Here is a 25,424-nt window from a genome sequence, read left to right as displayed (position 1 = left end):
AATGCGTATTACTCAGACATTGTTTTTCAGTGTCTGGTCGTTTTGTAGTGCTGAAAGACAGCTCCATGTTCAGGCAACACACTAATGTCGTGAAACAAAACTGAAAGAATAGACACCTAAGGGGCCGTTCACACCGAACACGTCCTTGCGCTAAAATAGCTAGACGCAGTGCAAATAGAGCAGATATCTTGTCTCGAGATGCGTTTTTAAAGGGGTCATGAACTGCCTTTTTTTATAATTATTTTGTACTGTTCTCTTAGGTCCACTTATAATGTTATCAAGATTTTTTACATAAAAACCATTATAATTTAGAAGTAATAGGCTATTTTCTGTCCTGCTTTGACCCCCCTCATCGTAACACACCGTTTGAATAGGCGTGGCGGAGTGTAGACTCGGAAGTAAACGCCCACTGGTTTGATTGGCTAACAGTTTTGCATATTTAAAAATTTTCAACGCCGCCGTCAGTACACCTGTGGAATTGTTTTGAAAATGGCCGAATCAGAAGACAACGAACCTGCACCTCAAATGGCAAGGATACTACAGCCTGCGACAGCATGGTAAATAATCATCTTTATTTATATTTATACTTTATGTATTTGTGAGGTAGTTAGCCTATTACATTATATTAGAGTTTAGCCGAAGACGCTACAGAAAGCTGTTTGTGTCGTTGTTTTTTTTAACATTTATGCATATTACACGTTTTATATTTCATTGGTTGTTGCATATAAAGTATAGATACTAGGCGTTAATACAGTTATAGCTGACAAAGGATAATTCGCGTTGCTTCATGTAAACGAACTATAAATGAATGAACCATCGTTTGTCAAGCTGTCCTTCTTATATTCGTCGTCCATCATTTTCATTAAAGTAAAAAACTTGTGCCAGCTGTGCCCACCGATGTAAACTTCTGCATGTATGTTTGACAGCCTACATCCTTCATAGATGGACGCTGCTGTGATTTAGGTTAAAAACGTATAAATATCAAACCATCTCTAGACAAAGCAATAGTGACCACGTAATAAAAACAGTTACTCACACTTGTGTGGTGCGACATTACTGTCAGATCCAATATAGTCGGCACAGCATCTTCTTTTAGTTTCAATCAAGTTCTTACTGATGCGGTCTGGAATTTCATTAAAAATAAAGTTCATCCACTGTTTCCTAATGTTGGGATCAGAAGGAAGGCAATGCAAAGACTGTGTTTTTCCACAACTTGGTAATGCACAGCCTCTTGTTGTCTTCGGAGCTATCTTTATCCTTTGGTTTCTGCGTAGACCTGCATTTGCCTTTCTCGTTATTTACCTACTACATGCGTGAATCGGTGGGCGGGGCTAAACAGGCAGTGATGTAGAAGCAGGCGTTGATCTTCTTCTGCGGCGGTGTTTAGCCACACTATTACGTAACAAAGTGGCACATTCCACATCCTGTCGTTTTGGCAGATTGGCTTCAATATATAAGCTGTTTTTAGACTAATGAGAAAGTTTTGAGTTCTGAAACTTACAGGATGTTTTTATAGTACAATGACCTCTTATGTCAAAAGATCAAGGGAATTTTGATTTCTCAGTTCATGACCCCTTTAAGTCATTTTTAACATGACACGGAGTCTTAAAGGGATAGTTCACCCCAAAACAAAAATGTTCTCATCATTAACTCATCCTCATGCCATCCCAGATGTGTATGACTTTCTTTCTTCTGGTGAACCCAAACGAAGATTTTTAGAAAAATAGTTCAGCTCTGTAGGTCCATACAATGCAAGTGAATGGGTACCAATATTTTGAAGCTCCAAAAATCACATAAAGGCAGCATAAAAGTAATCCATACGACTTTAGTGGTTAAATCTATATCTTTAGAAGCAATATGATAGCTGTGGGTGAGAAACAGTTCAATATTTAAGTCCTTTTTTTATATAAATTCTCCTCCCTGCCCAGTAGGTGGCGATATGCATGAAGAATGTGAATTGCCAAACACAAAAGTAGAAGAATGTGAAAGTGAAAATTGATAGAGGAAAATATATTGATCCGTTTCTCACCCACACTATCATATCACTTCTGAATACATGGATTTATCCACTGGAGTTGTATGAATTACTTTTAAGCTGCCTTTATGTCCTTTTGGGGCTTAACATTTTGGTACCCATTAACTTGCATTGTGAAGACATGCAGAGCTGAAATATTCTTCTAAAAATCTTTGTGTTCAGCAGAAGAAAGTCATACACATCTGGGATGGCATGAGGGTGAGGAAATTGTTCATTTTTGGGTTCACTTTCCATTTAATAATGCGGCGCTCATGCGTGCGCGGGAGACGGTGAAAAAACAGATGTGGCGCAACGACCAAGGATGTCCGTCTAACGCATATTTAGGAAAACATCTGAAAAAACAAACAGACGGACGCCAAAATGCGTTCGGTGTGAACGCCCCCTAAGACCGTAGACTGCATGCATGCGAACAGAGTCAGACCACCAAACTTACTTGCGTTTGCCCAGACTGGTAGTTTTATGCAAGTCAGGGCCGTTCACTGCAGTCTTTTTGCGCATCTTGCACGCACTTTCAGGAGGGGTGGCTATTACTGCGTTGCCTAACTCTTTAACCCAACAAAATGCAGAGAACAAGCTTTGATAAAGTGAAGTATATTTGTTTTAACCTGTGTACATGGAAGTCCAGTTTTGTATGTGGATTTGAGCATGCATTGTTGCTTAACTCGGACTAGCTCATCTGTCTGAAAGTAGATTAACGCATCATTCGCTTTATCAGTGTGCGTGCTGTGACCTCCGCTCTGCATCGTCTGGCAAACCAAGCTTGACCTGGTTTTCAGCACTGGCATATTGCTTCATCACTGTATTTGAGTATCATCCCCCCGCTGTATGTGATGTCGGACTGCAGGCGACAGTGGAACCGGGAAGATGAGCTCCCTGTGTACCTGGCTAAACCCATCTCTGGACCTAACCAGCGGCACAAGTCTCAAGGAATGTTTAGCTCCGTCGAGGGCGCATATGATAGCAAGACTATAGATTTTGATCAGTATGCGGTGGGAAGGAAAGGAAACAGGACGCCACGGAGCTGTAGCAGAGAGTGCATTGTGGATGGGGACATTGGAGCCTATGAGATCGGCGGGGGTTCCCTGATCAGCTCCACGGGCGAGAAAGACTGCGGTTGTATGGATGTCGAAGTCACCGATCAGACTGTAAAATATGGGCAAAACAACGGGAAGGTGGGTTATTTATTTATTCTAAATAATTTTATTTTGTTAATGCTTAAGTGAAAAGGCGTCTGTGGAGGTTTGATTGAGGGAAATCTTGAAGTGCGAATTTATTTTCCTTAAAAATATTTGCTCATAGTAATTAGAACTTCATCTCTTTATTAAGCACAGAGGGAGCAGTTAGGGGCTCTTCAGCTGGAACGCGTTATTTATTTCTACATATAATTAAATGCTCTATATATATCTACTATAATTAAGTACTGCACTAATGTGATGCCTTGTTGTCTATCAACATCTGTGCACCGTTTCTAAAAAAATGATGAAAAATAAAACCAAAAAATAACCATTCGATAACGTTCTGTATACGTTCTTGTTAGGTTGTCACAAAAACCTCCCTGCAATGTTCTGATAAGTCAAATTTATTGTTATCAAAATAAAACCTAAAAATAACTATTAGAGAACGTTCTGTATAAGTTCATGTTAGTTTGTCACACAAAAACTTCCCTGCAACATTCTGGGAATGTTGTTTTATGGTTATAAATAATAGAACCTAAAGTAAACATTCTTAGAACGTTATAATTGGTTCCCAAAAAATAGGCTATCAATTTGGGAATCAAACGCTAATGTTAGCATAATAATATTTCTTGCGCTAAAAAAAGAAAGAAGCTACAAGCAGTGAAATGAATGGAACTGAACGCAGGTGTCTTGAGATGCCTTTCTATTTCTTTTTTTTTTCCTTTTACTTTTTTTGATTTTCTCCCCAGTTTGGAATGCCCAATTCCCAATGCGCTAAGTGCTCGAGGTGGCGTAGCGAATCGCCTCAATCCGGGTGGCGGAGGACGAATCTCATTTGCCTCTGCGTCTGAGACAGTCAATCCGCATCTTATCAAGTGGCTTGTTGAGCACGTTACCGCGGGGACCTAGCGCGTGTGGAGACTTCATGCTATTCTCAGCTGCATCCATGCACAGCTCACTACAGGCCCCACCCAGAGCGAGAACCACATTATAGCGACCATGAGGAGGTTAACTCAACTTGACTCTACCCACCCTAGCAACCGGGCCATTTGGTTGCTTAGGAAGCCTGACTGGATTCACTCAGTAGGCCTTGGATTCAAACTTGCCACTCCAAGTTTGGTAGTCAGCATCTTTGTTTACTGAGCTACCCAGGCTCCCAAGAAGCGTTTTTGTTCCTGTAGCCTGACGGTGCTCCTGCACGAGACGCGGAAAAAACAGCGGAACGCGGCGCAGCGGCCAAATACGTCTATGTTTACCTAGGAAAACGTTCGAAAAACAGCACAAACCCTTAGCATTTGATGGGTTTTTACTTGAACCAGATTTTGCCCATTTATGCAATTACCTATTAATTTAATACACTGTACAACATACAAAACCATCGGTTGACTACACTGTCTTCTCTGCCTCTCTCTCCCTCTCTTTGTTTCACGTGAGGGGGGCGCTCCAACATACAATCCAACACAAAACACGTCTCGCGCAGCCGAACATACGAATACACACGTACACACACACACACACATATATACGCTCAAACACACACCCCTTGGGAGATCCGCTCGCTTATCTTGCTCTAAGGGAGCGCTGGTTCGTTAAGAGGATTGGTTGCACAAAAGTAGCGGGTGACTGCTTATTTTTCATCACTTTGTATCCGTAATTTACTCTGGACTGATAAAGAAGAGATGTCTGGGACGGGTTACCAGGGAAAGAAGAATATCCCGCATTTGACGGTAAGATATTGGCTGCGAGGCGACCCTCCGCTACCCGGTAAATCCCTGCTCATGGAGAAACGAGTAGGGATTAAATTCTTAGTGAGACAACAAAGCATAAACTAAACCCGCTTAGAAGAGCAATCGACCAACGGGAAGGTGACCATTACTGCTACAATGTGTCGAAGGCAGGCGCACATTCCTGCCATGCCTAAAGCGAGGAGGCGTTTCATATAGATGCAGATATAAATAATGAATCAGTGCTTGAATCTGGCTTTGTTGTGCGCGTTTCATTTGACAAATCATAGCGAGTGCATTTGCAGCAACAAGGGCTGTCGACAAGTACAGAGATCTGCCACACTTTTTATGACAATGCACAAAAATTGGAGAAATTCATGCCTTGCTTGTGTTTGTCTTCGCATGTTATGACTAATGGATTACAAGCGTTCCTAATCCTTGTCAAAAGCAATCTTTGCTATCTAAGCCAGTGATTTTAAACATAATCTGGTGCGCATCTAGGAATAGTGTGTAGTAAATGAATGTTGGATTACTATGCCCTTGCTCTGAATTCAGATCCCAGAGACTACCAAGAAAGGCACACTGGTATGTGTCTATCTGACAGTTGGATGCGAGGTTGCCATGGCAACCAAACATTTTCCTACACTGGCCAATGCTCTCTTCATTGAACCCCACCCATTCTCAGAGTGTGAGGCGGAAACCTTGTTTAAAATTATATATATATATATATATAAGTGAAAGGGCAGTTGCTATATTAAAGGAGTAGTTCACCCAAAGATGAAAACTCACCCTTATGCCATCTCAAATGTGTATGACTTTCTTTCTTCTGCAGAACACAATGATTTTTTAGAAGAATATCTCAGCTCTGTTGCTCCAAACAATGCAAGTGAATGGTGATCTAAATTTGAAGCTCCAAAAAGCACATAAAAGCAGCATAAAAGTAATCCATAAGATTCCAGTGGTTTAATCCAAGTCTTCTGAAGCAATCCAATCGTGTTCTGGGTGAGAAGAGACCAAAATGTAACTCCTTTTTCACTATGCATCTTGACATCAGCATACTCTTTAACGATCATGATTTCAAGCTTGATTACACTTCTGAGAGCCATCTAGCGCCAAGCACTAGCTTGAAATCATGATCATGCCTAGAGACTGCAATGGCAAGATGTACAGTGAAAAGGAGTTACATTTTGGTCTGTTCTCACCCAAAATCGATTAGATCACTTCAGAAGACATAAATTAAACCATTAGAGTGATATGGATTACTTTTATGCTGCCTTTATGTGCTTTTCTCTCAAATTTTTGGTCACCATTCACTTGCATTGTATGGACCTACAGAGCTGAAATATTCTGCTATAAATTGTCGTTTATTTTCTGTAGAAGAAAGAAAGTCATACGCATCTGGGATGGCATGAGGGTGAGTAAATTATTGAAGAATTTTTCTTTTGGGTGAACTACTCCTTTAAAGGTGCTATATGTAAGATCAACAACAAGCATTTGAAATGGGCATTGCAGTCCAAATTCAAAATATTGGAGAGTTGTCGGCCCCGCCCCAGACTCGAAGGTCATGCCAGAATGTTTACATGCAAATTAGCCAACTCAGCATCTGTTTTAAAGGATTTCTGAGCTTTAAGCTGTCTCCATCTTCCAAAGGCATCTCCAGTATTTATCCTTTTAGATGGATGGCGAGGCTTTTTAGGTCGGGTGGAATCTGTTATCTCTGATCCAGTTCGTTTGCTGGCTTCCATGGTTGTTTGCCTGCAAACTTGTTCAAATCGGGCAACCCGGCGGTGTCGAAATACTATTGGTGAGTGGGCAGTGGGCGGGATCACACAGGCCAAAACATAAACAGAAATTCCGGCCTGGAATGGAAACTTAAAAGTAGAATATACTGGCTGTAGCATTGTTATCGGAGAAGCCAATATTTCAACTTAGCATGTTTCCTAATTCTCTAATGACATATTATGGTCATTTTATTATTTAGTACATTAAAAATATTACATATAGCACCTTTAAAGAGCCATTTCTGCCCTGCCTGACCATTTACAATTATCTATGATGGTATAACCCAATGTATTCAAGTTGTTTCAGGCATATTAAATCATATTTTTTGGCTTGAAATGAAAGGTAACCACTTGGATCACATTTAGGTTACCTGAGAAAACATTCCACAGTGTATATTTTTTTTCTCTCTTTATCTGTGGTTTTTACATTTCACTGATCTATAAACGTTTTTCTCTTCTTCAGAGTGAGCGGCTGCTGATTAAAGGAGGAAGAGTAGTTAATGACGATCAGTCCCTCTATGCGGATGTCTATGTTGAAGATGGACTTATTAAGTAAGACACCACTCCCAGAGACACACACACAATCAAATGTAATGTTTTACATGCATTAACTATTTAATCAGTAACACTTTGCAATAAGGTTGTATTCGTTAACATAGGTTAAAGCTGAAATATGTAATTTCTGCGACACTATAGTGCCACCGAACAGAATTGAAAAAAATAAACAATGTTTTTAAAACGGCTTTCTGAATACGCCCTTCGTCTTCAGTTGCTCAAACAGTCAGATATTCACTCAAAACAAACACAGGAATTTTTATAGCGCCACAGAGATACAGTGTTTACTGTTTTTGAGAAAATTAACCTATTAATGACTTACCTATAGTTGTCTCTGCATATTAAGCTGGGATTGAAGAATATTTGAACACTGAAAACATTACATACTTCAGATTTAATGCATAAGGTATAATGAACAAACAATGAGCAGTAATGTTTTTACAGCATGTATTAATCTTGGCTAATTTTAGTTTAAAAGTAGTCTACTATTTTTCATTGTTTGTTTTTGTTAGTTCATTATGCATGCAACTAATATTAACGTTTAAAACATTTAATGTAAAAAATGGATTAGTGCGGATGTAACCAGCCTAGAATGGCCTTTTTTACCGCCGTGTTTGCCATGGTAAATGTACTCTAAACAGCTACAGTAAGCAAGTAGGTATAGCTGCAGGCTGGAGACCTCCAAATGGGGGCGGAATCTCCAAAAGAGGGTGGGTTTACTCCAGAAGGGGACATGGTTACTCCAAAAGGGGTTACGCCAACTCCAAAAGGGGGCGTCACTGCCACTCACGGTTAAGGTTAGGGAAAGGGTTAGGTAAGGGGCTCCCTATATCTTTAATGGCAGTATGGAGCTCCCGCCCCTTTTTGGAACAATGCCTGCAGCTATATCCTTCTCACAATAAGTGGCGCTATAACCATACTCTTTCAGGAGGCGGGAGCTGAATGCATCAAGTCTCATTCTTTCGAGAAGCAAACTGTGCATGTTGTTGTTTGCTTTTATAGAAGAAATTTGCTAGTAAATGTAGAAATGAACATTAACCAAGATTAATAAGTGTTGTAAAAATATTGTTCATTGTTAGTGTTAACCGTTCCGTTAACTAATGTTAACAAATACAACTTAATTTTAAAGTGTTTGTTTTTTATGTTTGAAGAAAAAAAAATATTTCTGCTGTTGCACAAGATGAAGACTGAAGATCCACATAACCCACCAATCCCAGTCATATGCCAAGGTTCTTTAATGGTACTTTGCATCACCTTTCTTCAGCAAAGAACCCTCTTCTTTTCAAGAGCCATTTTGTTATATTCTTGATGTTACTGTACATTATGAATTCTTCATTCATTAATGAGAAAAAAAGGGAAATCCTCCTGGGTTATTAGAAACACCAGTAGGCCTAGATAGATGGTTTTCAAAAGAACGATTAATTTAAAACAAGGTTATCCTATGGCCTCATTGGAACTCAGAAACTTTTTAATGTGGCTTCAGGCTGCAAAACACTTTTTGGAACTCTTAAGTGTGTGTATTTTATACCAAAATTAAGATTTTTTTCATTTAATATATTACATTTGTATTGTTGCATAACCTAAACTGAAGGCTATAGGAAGCATAAGTTAATTTGATAACTTTACTCCCAAAAATGTTTTTCTCCTTTTCTTTTCTGACCCTCTCTGCTCTACATCAATCCCTCCATCTTTCCTTCAGACAGGTTGGGGAGAACCTGATTGTGCCGGGGGGTGTGAAGGTAATTGAGACTAATGGGTGTATGGTGATACCTGGAGGCATTGATGTGAACACATGCCTGCTTAAGCCCTACCTGGGCACCCCACCTGTGGATGACTTCTACCAGGGCACCAAAGCTGCACTGGCAGGAGGAACAACAATGATCAGTGAGTTTGGATGGACTGTTAACTTGATGCAAATGTTAAACATAGATATTTATAGTTTGTTGAAAAAAACTTGCACTTAAAATGATAAGGTTGTTTTATTTGATCATTGGTAAGTGTATGTTGAACATTTAGGATACAGTGCCAAATGCTCTGGTTTGGAACATCCTCCCTAACAGGGACTTCACTTGTACTCACTTGTATCTTTCTCTAAAGTAAATCTGTGTCGCAAAGAGCTGTTCATGTAGTAGAATAGAATAGAATAGAATAGAATAGAATGTCTTATTGCCACATGCAGGGTCGGTGGAAACTGTTGTTGGTAAAGCTATGTAACATGCATGGGACAGTGTGTAAAAGTGCAAATGTAAAATACTATAATAATAATAATAATAATAATAATAATAATAATACGCTTAACCTTTGTGTTGTGTCTGTTTGTGCTAACACCTTTTGTCTTCCCGGTCAAAAATGACCAGCCCACTAAAATTGTTAATAAATATATTTATTGCATTTATTATCCCAATATAATGAATTTGATTTTTTTTGTCAACTTTTTTTAGTAATTATGACAGGTTTTGTACTTCTTTTTTGAACATATTTTAAATATATATGTATTTTTGTATTGATAGAAGGATTCATTGAACTGAGCTTATACCAGGTTAATGAGTGGCACTCCCTGCAGAATGTTTTTTTAACAATAATTAATATGTAATAAATGAATAACCACTTGTTTGATCTAAACAAAATAGATGTCATTTTAAAACTTAGAGTCTGGACTTTACAATGCATATAGCTGGTCCTACCAATTCTTAAAAGATTTGCTTACAAAGTAGAACTGTTTTGACCTCATAATTTGCAAATTTGTTATCACAACAATTATATTCAGAGTTGGTAAAAATATAAAAAAGATGCGATAGCCACATGTTATATATCGTTGGAAAGGTCTCAATTAGTAAAATGCAATGAGCAAATTTCACTCAGAGGCCAAAGTGCTGTGAGTATTAGTGTAACGTTTTTCCTTATTACTTCCTGAAAAATACATATAACATAGACAATGACATATTGCAACTTAACAGCAGACTATCCCGATTCAAACGAGCCCAAACACAACATAATATGATAAGTAGATCTTGAAATAATCCTCGAAGAGTGCATATTGTGAAAGACAATACACAAAAGGGCACTCAACACGTGTGTGTGTGTGTGTGTGTGTGTGTGGTGTGTGTGCCCGCACGCACATGTCCGAGGACTTTGTGTGTGCAAACACATATCCACATATGTGCTCATCTAAAGGATTGGGATGCTCCTGAACACTTAATATTTCTGCATTCATTTCTAATGGCCGGTCACTTCAGACCGGGAACATCACAGGTGTAACAAAGTAAAACAAAACCAATAAAGTTTTATGAAAATTATAAAAATAAAAAATGCCCTATGTGAACAAAGTCATGGAATTTTATTCCAACTGGATGAAATAAACTACAGAAAAAAAAGTTAATCGGTCAGTTTTTACCACAAAACAATAGTGCCTTTCCTAAAACTCAATGTCGCTTTACAAGAAGATTACATCATATACAATTGTCAATGACAATTTTACAAACTTGATAAAATATGGTAAATGTTACATGGCACATAGTATTTTACATACAGTATGTTACTATGTAAAATACTATGTACAATGTACACAATAATACAATATATATAAAATTATACAGTATGCAATACACAATAAAATCAAACTATGCAATACAGTGCAAATTACAATACACAAACTGTGAGAGAGTACAGACAGATTAAAGATGGATAAGGGTAACATGTAAAGGGAACAAGATCTATACCTGTGATTTGAGGTTTTGGTGTTCCTATTTTGTTCTTTGACAAGAAAACTTAAAAAGATAAACCTATCAAATCAGAAAAATCCTTGATATTATAGTGTATAGAAAATCACAAGAACATTCTGAACTGTCTTCGGTTTCAGTCGACCATGTGAGTCCACTGCCAGGGGACAGTGTATTGGAGGTCTTTGAGAAGTGGCAGGAAGCAGCCGATAAGAAGTCTTGCTGTGATTATTCACTCCATGTGGATATCCCACAGTGGCATGAAGGTGTAAAGAAAGAGCTTGAGCTGCTGGTACAGGAAAAAGGTAAACATACATGTTGTTTATACATTACTGTGGGTTCGTCTCAATCAGCTTCCTAGTTCACTAGTCAGGGCACTGATCAGGGAGTCGGCCATTGCGAATACGTTTCAGTACACTGAAACGTTCACTCCCTAAAAATTCCCAGAAAGCACTGTAAAAACCAGGGAGCATCATTGCTCACTACAGCATGTTCCCTTATCAGAAACGTCATCATGTCTTCTGAAGTCTTTCAAGTCGTTAGAAGACGAGCACAAGTGTAAAAATGATTTTCTCTTGAAAAGAGATGTTCTTTGTAATGTCTTTCATCCATAACGACCATGAAAGGCAATCAATCTTTTAGATATTAGAGTTGTTAGAAGAAGGTTAAAAATACTCTCCATTATGGTTTAAATATTTTGTCCATCATAACATTATTGTTCTAACAAACTCTAGTCTGTTGTCAAATGCAACTCCTCACATGCCCACAAAATGATGCTTTTTTGCATTTCTATTTCTTTATTTATGTCATTTATTTTTCATAATAACACTGTATGTTTGAATTTCTACCACAAAAACACTCAACAGTGTCATTTATACAGCTAAGTTGTTTATTAATTCCAGTTGCGTTTAAAAGCTCAAACACATACGCATGTGGCAGGTGATTGAGTCATAAGTGTCCCAATGCTCAGTGGATGAACACCCTTGCCAGTGCCCAATTTGTTTACTATATACTGATTCACGACATGTGGAGCTACAGAGCTGATTGAGACACACCCAGAGACATTTATTAATTTCATACATGTGCAAAACTCAAAATATATTTTTCAAGCCTTAATCAGTTCCTTCAGAATCATAATGTTCTTTTACAACTTGACTTTTATATGATTATTAACATGTCTTTGAAAATACTTTCAAAAATGATCAGTTATCTTATTAATGTTATCTTCTTTTGGCAGGAATCAACTCTTTCCAAGTGTACATGGCTTACAAAGATTTATTCCAAATGACTGACTCTCAGGTTAGTTAAAGAAATATCCAGAGTTCAACACGATTTAAGCTCAATTGACAGCATTTATGGTATAATATTGATTACCACAAAAAAATAAAAAATAAGCAAAAATCATGATTAAAGTAAAGCACTTACAATGGAAGTGAATGGGGCCAGTCCAAAAACATTAAAATACACACTGTTTCAAAAGTATAGCCACAAGATGTAAGCATTATGCATGCTAATGTGATTTTAATGTGATAAAGTCACTTATTAAACTTATATGTGTAAAGCTTTGTCCAATATTTCAACTTGTTTGTTGCCATAACGACCCAACGCTGGTAAACCCTATAAGCTATTTTACCACACTAAAATCATGCAGAACAGAGATTTTATCCCTCTAAAATATTTTTAACATGTATATGTTTACATCTTATGACTATAGTTTTGAAATGTTTATGGAATGGCCCCATTAACCTCCATTCTGAGTGCTTTACTCTAACCCATGATTTTTAAATAAACGAGGGACTAGCTGAAAATATTTTCTGTGGTAATCGACAATATGGTACAAATGCTGTCGATTGGGCTTAACGTGTATTGAACCAGGAACTGTAACTATGTAAAAACTATTGTATTGAACAGTAACTATCTTCCTATGTTTCTATGTTCACAGCCATTAAATAACTCATAGGATCTCTCTCTTTCTCACTTCTTCAGTTGTATGAAGTATTTTCATTCCTTAAGGAGCTAGGGGCGGTGGTGCTGGTCCATGCAGAGAATGGAGACCTCATAGCCCAGGTAGCCATCAACATATAAGTGTACTGTCATCCCGTATTCAAAAACACGATCATACAGTATAGTTGTTGTGACTGTGATGTTATGACAGTAACAAAGGCTTCATAATCATTTATAATTAAGTTATTGCAGTTGCAAAGGGAAAACTTTTACTTTTATTATCTGTGCACACAATATGACATTATTGTTACATTATTGTGTTCCAGGAGCAAAGCAAAATTTTGGGAATGGGCATTACTGGTCCAGAGGGCCACCCACTGAGCCGCCCAGAGGAGGTGGTATCGATAAGCAAATTGATTGATGAATTCATTAGAAGAATAACCAGACTAATTGTTTATCCAGTCAGATTCTGATTGGTGAATAAAGTACTCTGAAGTAGCTGGTTGTTTGTTTCTCAGCTGGAGGCGGAGGCTGTTTTCCGTGCCATCACCCTCGGCAACCGAGTCAATTGCCCAGTCTACATCACCAAAGTGATGAGTAAGAGTGCAGCTGAGACTGTGACCCAGGCTCGGAGGAAAGGTGACTCTATGTAATCTGCTTATAAGTTTAATTAAAGGAATATTCCCAGTTCAATACAAGTTAAACTCAATCGACAGCATTTGTGGCTTAATGTTGATTACCAAAGAAAATATTTTCAGCTAGTCTGCAAAGTCAATGGGAAAGGCCATGAAGTTTTGTTATTTTCGTGCAAGCATGCGATAAGTCTAGGCGCAAGTGGGTTTGGCAAAATCACCCGTGCATCACGTAAAAAAGGCGTGACCAATTGCAATTTAATACTGAGGTTCTTCTCTGGTTATTCCAGCCTCTGTGTTCTATTATATAGTCCATTACCTCAAGCACCAATGATTTAAACAAAGACAGCACATTCATAAGATGTTGGTAGTGTAAATGGTCAGGCACATTTCTATAACAGTGATACACGCTCCTTTTATATGCATGGAAAATGCATATACATTTTCTTTCACATTTAAGAGAATGAAAGTATTATTATTATTATTATTATTATTATTATTATTTTTTTCTCCCAATTTGGAATGCCCAATTCCCAATGTGCTTTTTAAGTCCTCGTGGTCGCGTAGTGACTCGCCTCAGTCCGGGTGGCGGAGGACGAATCCCAGTTGCCTCTGCGTCTGAGACTGTCAACCTGTGCATCTTATCACGTGGTTTGTTGAGCGCATTGCCACGGAGACATAGCATGTGTGGAGGCTTCACGCCATCCTCTGCGGCAATCACGCTCAACTCACCACGCGCCCCACCGAGAATGAACCACATTATAGCAACCACAAGGAGGTTACCCCATGTGAATCTACCCTTCCTAGCAACCGGGCCAATTTGGTTGCTTAGGAGACCTGGCTGGAGTCACTCAGCATGCCCTGGGATTCGAACTAGCGAGCTCCAGGGGTGGTAGCCAGCGTGTTTTACCACTGAGCTACCCAGGTCCCGAGAATGAAAGTATTATTAATCATTTTTGTCTGCTGACAACAAATCATGGCAAGTGTTAACCGTGATTGTATCGTGAAATTCACTTCTACCGGTCGATTTTGATTTTGAAAAAATAAATTCATTTATTGAAACATGAACAAATTAAACCAATTATATTTCTAAATTCAAATTACACTTCAAACGAAACAAAAATTTAATCAAAATAACGAAGTGGTCAAAAAAATCATACCAAATCCAAACATTTTACTCTGTCCAACTTGTGCCCCTTTTGCAGTGACCTTAAAAATCACTCCAAAAAATAAATAAAATACCAATATAAATTAGATCATAAATAGAATTGTAAATATAAACATAATGATAATAATTGAAAATAAGTCATGACCGAAAGATAGTTTAACACAATCTCATAATTATAATTTTTTCTCAAAACGGCTACGACATTGATTGTCAGGGACTTAATTTAATGTTCCACTAAATGGAATTTGGACTTTGCACTGAGTTAAGACTTGGTATTGAAACATCTTGGCGCAACAACCAAATTCTTAGGAAAATAGCTAGTTGCACTTTGCGCCGCTTCGTTTACATACAATACACCCACAGTTTGCACGCCTACACCCACAGTAGCGCAAACACTCCCACCCACACCCCTTTGTGCTGGTGCAAAATTGCACTTAGAATTAGCGCTATCACAAAAATTGGATAAGACGTTGTGCACGCTTTGCGCACTCATGAAAATAGAGCCTTACAGCTGTAATAATACACAAGTTTTAACAGAAGAATTAATGCAAATGCTTTTATTAAATTATAAGCTTCACATTTTTGCCTTTAAACCCTCCAAAAATTGGCTTCCATTGCAAGTGCCTCACTGTAACCTCCACTTGAAAATGAGGGACGAGTTAAATTAAGTTTTTGTGGTAATCAGCATTATGTCAGAAATGCTGTTGATTGAGGTTAACTTGTATTGAACCCAGAATATTCCTTTTAGACATTTAAAGTCTAAACTGGAAAAATAAGTGTTGCATGTTGTAATCCTTCCTTTCCATGAATAAATAGATGATATTACATCAAGGTTTACCAAAATCATACCAAAAAACAAATTTATTTTTTATTGACATGTCTAGCATGCCTGTCTATTTTGATCAAACTTCAATACATCATTTCTGTAACTGATTTGAATACAAACAGATTTTTTCTTAAAGGAAGACGAAAATTCCAGACTGATCACACTTTGAATTCGGTAACAGGAGGTCGAAAGTACTACTACTGAAATCTGTCTCAGTTTACCAAAATTCAAACCACTGCCCCCAGTGGTCACATCTGGAATTGTTGTTTAGGTGAAATGTCCACAGGGTGGTGCCAAAAGCGAGTTGTATTTTTGTTGTAAATTATGTAATACAGTCCACAGGAATTCTAGTAAGCCCACCTTCTAACCCAAAACCTGAACCTAAACGTCAGTGGAGTAAAAATGTAATTTTAGAGCCAAAACACAACTGTCCGAATCACACTCACCATTGTTTATGTGAATGCGATTACTACTTTGTTTCTGTGGGTCCAAAACCCTTGTCTCTGAGATTGATTGCACAACGCGCTATCAGTAGTGCGACAGGGGAAGGTGAACACAACTGAATTGAAGCAAAAATGTGTAATGGGGTATACGGTCGATATCAGGGTACATTCAGAAGCAGCAAGCAGATTTCCTGTGTGATTATGTTATCATTGTTTACTCACCCTCATGTCACTCCGAATCTGTATGAATTTCTTTCTTCCATGGAACACAAAGGAGATATTTAGTAGAATGTACAGGCTGCTTGTTCCAATTTTGTCATTGGGGATGTTAAGCTACAAAATGCACAAAGCACCTTAAAAGAGCTGCATATGACTTGTGCACTGCATTCCAAATCTCTTGAAGCTATACAATATCTTTGTGTGAGGCAAAGAGTTGTTATAATCTGAAAACCTTCCCATGTGACATAGCTCTCAAATCTCATTCGGTTTTGTAATGACATGAAGATGAGTAAATAACTGATTTGATTTTGGGATAAATTGTTTCTTTAATTGTTCTGTCTTCAGGCTCTGTTGTTTTTGGTGAGCCAATCACAGCCAGCTTGGCAACAGATGGGTCACATTATTGGAGCAAAAACTGGGCAAAAGCAGCAGCCTATGTGACCTCTCCACCCCTCAGCCCTGACCCAACGACACCTGACCATCTTCACTCTCTACTGGCCAGGTAGAAAACTATTGACTTTAGTTTCACCAGAACACAGAAAATTAAAATTTGTGATTTAATTTTCTGTGTTATGGTGAAAATAATGTCAATAGATTCAAATCTTGATCAAGTATTATTGATTGAAATTAGTAAATATTTTCAAACTCTTGATTAAATGTAAATTATACATTTAAACAGAGTTTGAAAATATTTACTAGTTTAGATCAATCATATTTTGATCAAGATATGAATGAAAATTCAAAAAGGTAACTTTGAGACATGTGTAGGATTTCAGATGCATAAGTATGTAGATTCTACACATTTGGATTGCAATGTAACTAGATGCAGTTTCTGTACAGACTTATTGGGGCCAATGTCTCAATCTAGCAATTTTGTATCTTCTCTCTTCATTACATTGGCTCTGTGCTATACCCTGCACTGCAGACACACCTTTCCCTGGCCCTGTTTCTAAATATAGAGCTGACTTTCATCTCCTGTTGCCATGGTTACAGAGCACACCCTCCTCCCCACCACACACTCTCACTTGTAGACTTGCAGCCAGGCTGTTAGACTATAGGAGAGATGTTACTGTGTTGACATTCACTCTGCAAAGCAGACACACATACTTTCACATGCACACACACCCTCAAATGCACAGAGTTTCTTGCACACAAACGCACACACACACTGCCACACAGGGCCAATCACATACAGACTGGCACAGCTGGAGAGAGGACATTTATTTTTATCATTGATAAATTGATCCATTAAGAGTGTAGAACATCTTTAAAGGCTGAAATGGAAAGAAAAGCTTTAGAGTTATTGTCTAGATGTGTAGTGCTGCATTTTGTGGATTTAAAGCATATTGCTTCAACTGTCTGGACTACTTTTTCTTTTTCTTTTTTTGTGCATCTTTTGGCCACATGACAGCTACACTTAAAATCATTATGGATGTAAAGTGACAAAAAAGGTATGTGAACCCTTTGGAATAAGCAGTTTTTTTTTTTATTTTATTTATTTATTTATTTTTTTGCATTAATTGGATTTATGTGATCTCATCTTCATCAGTGTCACAAGTATAAACAAACACAATGTGCTTAAGGTAAAAACACACAAACAGTTGTAATATTTCACTTCTTTACTGAACACATCCCATTAAACATTAACAGTGCTGTGGAAAAATTAAGTGAACCCTTGGATTTAATAACTGGTCCATCCTCCTTTGGCAGCCATAACCTCAACCAAGCATTATTGTGTTTAGCTGCGGACTAAACATGAACAACGTTCAGAAGGAATTTTGGACCATTCTTCCTTACAGAACTGCTTCAGCTCAGCCATATTCTTAGGATGTCTGGTGTGTACGGCTCTCTTGAGGTCATTCCACAGTATCTCTATTGGGTTAAGGTCTGGCCTCTGACTGGGCCACTCCAAAAGGTGGATTTTCTTTTTTTGAAGCCATTCTGTAGTGGATTTACTTTGATGTTTAAGATCATTGTCCTGTTGCATCACCCAACTTCTACTGAGCTTCACCTGGCACACAGCCACCCAGACATTATCCTGTATGATATCTTGGTAAACTTGGGAATTCATTTTTCCCTCGATGATGGCAAGAGATCCAGGCCCCAGGGCAGCAAAGCAGTCCCAATTCACAATACTCCCTATCGTACTTCACCGTCGGGATGATGTTTTCATGTTGGTACGTGGTGCCATTTTTACGCCATACGTAGTACTGCGTGTTCTTCCAAAACAATTCAAACTTAGATTCATCAGTCCACAAAACATTTTCCCAGTAAATTTCAGGCACGCAGCAATGCTGTTGGAAAGCAGCGGCTTCCTTCGTGGTGTTCTGCCATGGACACCATGCCTATTTAATGTTTTCTGTATAGTAGACTCAATTACAGAGATGTTAACCAGTTCCAATGATTCTTTCAAGTCTTTGGCTGTCACTCTAGGGTTCTTCTTTACCTCATTGAGCATTCTGTGTTGTGCCCTTTGAGTCATTGTGGCTGGACGGCCACTTATAGATAGAGTAGCCACTAGCCACAGTACTATATTTATAGACAATTTGTGTATCTGTGGACAGATGAATATCTAAGCTCTTCGAGATAACTTTGTAACCCTTTCCAGCTTTATGCAAAGCAACAATTTGATCGTAGGTCTTCTGATATATCTATTTTTGCGAGACATGGTCCACGTCAGCAGATTGTTCTTGTGAATACCAAACTCAAACAAAAATTTTGTGCTTTTTATAAGTAAAAGTAGCTCTAACCCAAACCTTCAATCTCGTTTAATTAATTGGATGCCAGGTTTGCCAACTCCTGACTGTATTTAGCTTTTGTTCACGTCATTAGCCTGTGGGTTCAAATACTTTTTCCAACCTACACTGTGAATGTTTGAATTATGTATTCAGTATGTAAAAGAACAATACAATAATTTGTGTGTTATTAGTTAAAACAGATTCTGTTTGTTGATTATTGTAACTTAGATGAAGATCAAACCAGATTTTAAGACAAATTTATACATAAATCCAGGTAATTACAAAGGGTTCACATACTTTTTCTTGCCACTGTATTTATAAATTCTTAATAGTAATTTCTTTGAGTATTATAGTCTGTAATCCATTTGTTCTCTGGCCTGTAATAAGCAAGACTAGTGGCAATCGATGGAAATGCCTCAAGTACTTTACATGTTGAATCTTCATGATCTTCGAGCTGGAAGGTTATGGGATAAAAGAGATATTAGAGGATATGAGCAATTAGCTGGACAAAGAGTTATCACACAGTACCTACCCTTTGAAGTATAATGTAAATGATGCTTGCAAATATAAAGAATTTGAAAAGTGATCAGAAAATGGTAAAGTTAGTCGACTCATCCAACAAGAAGGTACTGATTTTGTTTGTAAGTACATTTCTATGACCATGAAGCATTATGCAACCTTCAAAAATAATAGTCAAAGCCATATCTACAGGAACAGGAGTCAAATAATTGGTTTAGCAGCTGCTTAAAATACTACTTAGCTGAAGACATCTTAGTAATTATATATATATATATATATATATATATATACTAAACATAAAGGGAGTTGTATAAGTAACTCTTGTAAAACTATTAAAAAACAGCTCGGGTCAAAACACTCCACTGTCCAATAGATTGTAAATATTACACCAGTTAAAGACAATAATCATATTTCCAGCCAGGGGAGTTGGCAGGATGGGTGGGCATCAAAATAAATTATTTGACATAGACACCCATTTATAATTTGTTAAATTTATTTTTATACAAAATTGTGTACTGTGATTGGGTAGGCATTAGTGCCGACTCTCCTGACCCCCTGTGGCCTTCACGAGAGACAGGTTATCCATCAGCCCATGAGCTTTTTCAAGAAGTCTAATTTCATTGACTTTCTTTAGTGGGGACCTGCAGGTCGTGGGTAGTGGACATTGTGCTTATAGCACTTCTCAAAAGGCTATAGGGAAGGACAACTTTACCCTTATACCCGAGGGAACCAATGGAGTAGAGGAGAGAATGGGCTTTGTTTGGGACAAAGCTGTGGTAAGTGTATTAGTATGTGTGTTTAAATAAATTGAGGCAAGGGTTACATGTCATTAGTTATAGTTAAGTCACAACTCAATTTACTCTGCACAGGTCATGGGGAAGATGGATGAAAATCAGTTTGTAGCCGTTACCAGCACCAATGCAGCCAAAATCTTTAACCTGTACCCCCGTAAGGGTCGGATAGCAGTGGGTTCAGATGCTGATATTGTCATCTGGGATCCCAACAAGATGAAGACCATCACAGCTAAAGCACAGCAGTCGGTAAGACAGACTCAAAACATCTTTGCTAAACGGTATATTGTTGGATGATCCTATATAGTGCTGATATTTAGTAATACAAGACTGCTTTTTTCACTTTTGTAATGGGTTGTATAATTTTCCATTATGCTTTCACTTTTTTAGTAGCACAGATGTTTTTGCAAAACTTTTGGAAACTTTCAAAATGTTACCTAATCCAAAACAGTAATTGCCATTCTGTCCATAAAATTGCTAACATTGGAATTTGTTTGAAAATATTAGAATACAGCCATAGATACCATGTTTAGAATAATTTTTAGCATGTCTCTCTCTTCTTTTCTTTCTAGGCTCTGGAGTATAATATATTTGAGGGAATGGAGTGTCACGGTGGACCCGTGTATGTGGTCAGTCAGGGCAGGATTGTGTTTGAGGACGGGAAGCTTCAGGTTCAGCAGGGCACTGGACGCTTCATCTCCCGCAAACCCTTCCCTGACCACGCCTACCAGCGCATTAAGATGCGTGACAAGGTCTGACTCTATTTTAAGCTGTAGAAAGCAGCAATGGCTTAGTCCGTAACCGCATGGGACTGTCCCAGCAGTTAGCAAACCAAAAGTTCCTTGGGATGCAAAGCATTTGCAAATTAATTAATAAATTGAAAAAAAAAAAAAAAACTAGACGTGAGTTAGTTCAAGTACAATGCAAAACATGCAAGGACTAGTAAGTAATGAGGTGCATTACTTACATGTGTATATAGTAAATGTAGCAAACATTTGTTTTAACCTCCATTACATTACTAAGTTCTGCATCTTTATTTCATTAAGCTGATAATCAGCTGACCAAGGGCCTATACTGTACCATGAAGCCGGTTTAGGTGGCTAGCCATGTAAGTTTTAGTTTAGTTTGATTCAACCTTGGGTTTTAGGTACCATGAAAGTGGGTCGGCCTTTTCCGGTGTTCATCGCCATAGTAACAGATTGCTAACAGATACTAAACCGATCAGCTGTGAATAAAGTGGCATCTCTGATGCAGTAAAGTCACTCCCCTGTGTCACTTAAAGCACACTTTACAGAAGAAAAATATATATATATATATATATTATATATATATAATATATATTTTTATATATTTATTAGGATTTCTAATATCTATCAAAATATAAAATATCTATCAAAATATAAACATAATAAAATATTAGGATATCTATAAAACATCTAGTAAGATTGATTAATATAATACCTGTAAATAATGATTGATTTTAAAATATTAAAAACTTAATCATGCCACTCAAACCCCTTTATTTCATGGACTAGAGATGAACGTTCAGTATTTAACTTAAAGTTCGAAATAAGTGGTACACAAAATAAAAAAAAAAAAGAGCAAATACATCTTATTATTACATATCAAGAAATGCATACAGTATTTTGAGTGCTCACCTTTTAATTATTTAATGGTAGCCTATATTAATTTGTAATAGTATAAAATTATTATTATTTTTATTCACCCAATTTGGAATGCCCAATTCCCTATGCGCTTTTAAGTCCTCATGGTCGCGTAGTGATTCGCCTTAATCTCAGTTGCCTCTGTGTCTGAGACCGCCAACCCACGCATCTTATCACGTGGCTTGTTGAGCGCGTTGCCACGGACACCGCGGCATCCATGCACAACTCACCAAGCATATAGCGACCACAAGGAGGTTACCCCATGTGACTTTACCCTCCCTAGCAACCGGGCCAATTTGGTTGTCATTCAGCACACCCTGGGATTTGAACTAGCGAACTAGCGAACTCCAGGGGTGGTAGCCAGCGTCTTTTACCACTGAGCTATCCAGGTCCCCTAGTATTAAATTATATTAAGCTTACAGTGTAAATTTATACAAAAGCTATATTTAAACCTCCTGAGCCCCGAGACTGCTGTGTGCATTTTCCATTTCCCTTTTTAATTTGTAACTAGTAGCACCTAATTGACAAGCAAATAAACAACAAAAAAAAACATTCTAGAGCAAATACTTTTCCTAAAAACTGATGTCCACATATGTGTGGACATATGTCAAAGCCTTGCTGTTGTGTCATGTGACTCGGTGCAGCAGAAGTTTAACCCTTAAAAGACAGTCTAGAGTCTTGTAAACAGCATTCAGTCAGTTTAAATTAATTTAAATTATGCATTGCGTATAATGAAGCCAAAATACAACGTACATGCATGTGGATGCGGAGTCGCACGAGGTTAAATAACGTTTTTAAGCTTTTAAAATTAATAAGCCTGTGTGTTCTTGTTGTGGACTGCTAAATACACTTACAGCTGTTTAATATTTTTATCACATTCAGAATTAGTTTCCAGCAGTCCTCTTGAGCTCTCGCAGCAGCCGCTGTGTTTCTTCTTGCTGTGTAAATATCTTTGATTTCTTCATAATTGTACAGTGATCCCTCGTACTGTGTAAATCATGTGTTTCTTCTTTCTCTCAAAAAACTTTATTCCCATTGAAGACCGCAAAAAAAATGCTTTTTTCTCCAGAATATAGTAACAGGCAATGTTATGCTATAGACAATTATAAATCATCAGAAACAGAAAAGATAGTGTGCTTAGTAAAATAGGAGCTGAACAGCACCAAACCTATCCTTTAACTGTCATTTGACAGATGATGAGCAAGCAGGGAGTGTCACGTGGGATGTATGATGGTCCAGTATACGATGTTCCATCAACGCCCAAATACATAACCCCAGCACCCTCAGCCAAAACCTCACCCACTTTACACCAGCCACCACCAATCAGAAACTTGCATCAGTCTAACTTTAGTCTATCAGGTAAGATGAGGTCAGGCTTTCCAATTATTCTGAAATGAGACTATGAAATGATTTTTTTATTTATTTATCTGCATTACAGTAATATACGTATATATTTTTGCTCTTTATTATTTTTTAATGATTTCTAGGGGCACAAGTTGACGACAACATTCCTCGGCGCTCTGGCCATCGCATTGTTGCACCCCCTGGTGGTCGCTCCAACATCACCAGCCTTGGTTGAGCCTTTAGCAGCTCCCAACTGACTTTGAGTGTGTACGTTAGTGTGTGTTTGTGAGACTGTGTGTGTCTGAATTAATAGAGTTGGATCTGTTGACAAACCATCAGTACTCTCCTCACATAGGGCCATGCTATGAACTGATTTTTTAAGCAATTCTTACTCGTGCATGTTAAAAATGGTCCTTAATATATTGGTCACCTTAACTTACCAGTGAAGTAAAACTGATAAAGCATACATAGACTTATACGTAGAGACATGCATAGACAATCACCAAAATATTCTATATCAAAAGCATCTAAACAATGACAAAATAACTGCACAAAAGTTTTGAATTTAATCACTGAGCTTTTTATTCTTCTGATGTAACCCCAGTGTTTGTGAAAGTGTTGAAAATGTCCTATTCTAAAGCCTTGTGATGCTTAGCATTGTCGCCCTCTTTTGCTGGTTGTCCCGCAAAATGGTGCTCCTTCTACTGGACAACTGGCAGGACTACCAGTCACTTAACTGGTAGTGACAATCGGGGTAAAAGTGCTTCAGAATGCATGTCTGAAGTCAGTTTTAGGCACAGTTGTACTGCTAATAATTATTCTAAAGCTGAGCTAAGAGCTGCATTCATAAGCACTTTTGACTCTCCTGTTCTCTGTGCACTGAAATATTTGTTCTGATAATAAATCTGTGTAATCAGTCTCTTTGTGGTAAAGAGTGTGGATAAACTGCATGATTTCACTTGTAGATGTTGGTATTGCTCACATCTGGGTAGTTAACTGAGCTATATACTTAATGTTTCTTATTCTTTATACTTTAAAAGACTGTTTTATTTTTCACCACATCTAAATTAAATAGTTTTAAAACAATGCAATATTTGAGTAATATCACATTTCATTGCTGCATGTGATGTATTAGGTACACTCTCTCAAGCTCTTCCTAGCTGTGTAGATTTTGCTTATTGGCAAAACTAGATGTAGACTAGAGAACCTAAGGTATTCACATTACCTCAATACCACAAATGCAAAATCAGAGAAAAAAAAAACACCTTCTGTATATGCAAGCTGCAATTATTTTTTTTTTAATTATTTTTTTTTGACACATGCACTCGAAGAGCTGTGGTCTTACTGAGTATGCTGGCAATTTTTTTCACCTACTGTGAGATTTTTACAGTATTGCTCCATATGCATCCTGCACTATACCTGTTGCCTAGTCACTGTGTAAGCTGAAAGTCTTAATAATGAACTTCCACTGCTTAAAGGGTGATAGTCCCCGAAGTTCTAGACCAATACACTGCCATTTTCAAGCCTTCTGTATTTCTTTACCTGCCCTTTTGTGATTTTTGTATTGCCTATGGTATTTATAGTGTTTATGATCAATGTCATTTTAGTTTTTGTAGGCTGATATCCACTAATGCACTCATTTGCTGTTATCAATGATATTCACTTTGCTATGGTGAATAAAAATAAAGTCTATGAATTGATGTTGTTGAAGCTGGTGCTGTTTATGACTATTTTTGAATGGAAATGTATTTATAAAATTTACATTACAAACAACTCATTAAAAATTCCAAGACAAATTGAGAAAGTAAAATGCATTCATTTTGACTTTCAAATATGATTAGATCTGGAACAGATACCACTTCTTAGAGAGGGTGTTTTCTACAAAGTTTGGCTGATCATATGTTCCCACCAGCGTCTCTCCTTTGCCTCTTTTTAGGGAAGATACAAGCAAAAGATTCCTTTCAATTTGATTGTTGAGGAAATAATGAATTTAAGTAATAAAACAAATTAATAAAAAAAACTGCCTAGTGAATTAAACCATTGACGTGATAGAAATGAAACAAACATTTTCTCAACACGCATCACTGCCCAGAAAAGTCTGTATCTTATATTTAAACAGTATTAACAGGACCCTATTTTGGAATTCA

At 37.6% G+C, this 25,424-nt stretch overlaps 1 protein-coding gene across 5 annotated transcripts; it reads left to right on the top strand.

Annotated features, from left to right (window-relative positions):
* The first annotated feature begins 486 nt into the window (after nucleotides 1–486).
* Nucleotides 487–24,987, top strand: LOC127444342 (dihydropyrimidinase-related protein 1-like). 5 transcript variants are annotated; one of them, XM_051703644.1, is made up of 15 exons: nucleotides 3,059–3,207; nucleotides 7,179–7,267; nucleotides 8,422–8,510; nucleotides 8,974–9,154; nucleotides 11,130–11,294; nucleotides 12,227–12,288; nucleotides 12,976–13,056; nucleotides 13,260–13,328; nucleotides 13,452–13,572; nucleotides 16,567–16,723; nucleotides 20,113–20,254; nucleotides 20,348–20,518; nucleotides 20,842–21,021; nucleotides 23,127–23,292; nucleotides 23,421–24,987. In XM_051703644.1, exons 2-15 carry the CDS (start codon nucleotides 7,216–7,218, stop codon nucleotides 23,510–23,512), a joined length of 1,728 nt encoding a protein of 575 aa, XP_051559604.1. In that variant the 5' UTR covers nucleotides 3,059–3,207; nucleotides 7,179–7,215; the 3' UTR covers nucleotides 23,513–24,987. The 5 variants fall into 5 exon arrangements, with proteins under 5 accessions (XP_051559605.1, XP_051559601.1, XP_051559604.1 ...); XM_051703643.1 differs by lacking the exon at nucleotides 3,059–3,207 and adding an exon at nucleotides 4,704–4,937; XM_051703645.1 differs by lacking the exons at nucleotides 3,059–3,207; nucleotides 8,422–8,510 and adding an exon at nucleotides 487–557 and having other exon boundaries at nucleotides 8,970–9,154.
* Nucleotides 24,988–25,424: the final 437 nt, after the last annotated feature.

Source organism: Myxocyprinus asiaticus, chromosome 7 (genome assembly GCF_019703515.2).
Source record: "Myxocyprinus asiaticus isolate MX2 ecotype Aquarium Trade chromosome 7, UBuf_Myxa_2, whole genome shotgun sequence".
Lineage (NCBI taxonomy): Eukaryota > Metazoa > Chordata > Actinopteri > Cypriniformes > Catostomidae > Myxocyprinus > Myxocyprinus asiaticus.
This window is presented reverse-complemented; position numbering and strand designations above follow the sequence as displayed.

What these genes read in the sequence shown, in the direction of transcription:
- LOC127444342 (XM_051703641.1), top strand. Translation starts at nt 2,866, where the DNA reads ATGTCGGACTGCAGGCGACAGTGGAACCGGGAAGATGAGCTCCCTGTG. An exon ending in GCTGCTGGTACAGGAAAAAG is followed by an intron (nt 11,295 to 12,226) that starts GTAAACATACAT and finishes TTCTTTTGGCAG; the next exon opens with GAATCAACTCTTTCCAAGTG. An exon ending in CTTCACTCTCTACTGGCCAG is followed by an intron (nt 16,724 to 20,112) that starts GTAGAAAACTAT and finishes GACTTTCTTTAG; the next exon opens with TGGGGACCTGCAGGTCGTGG.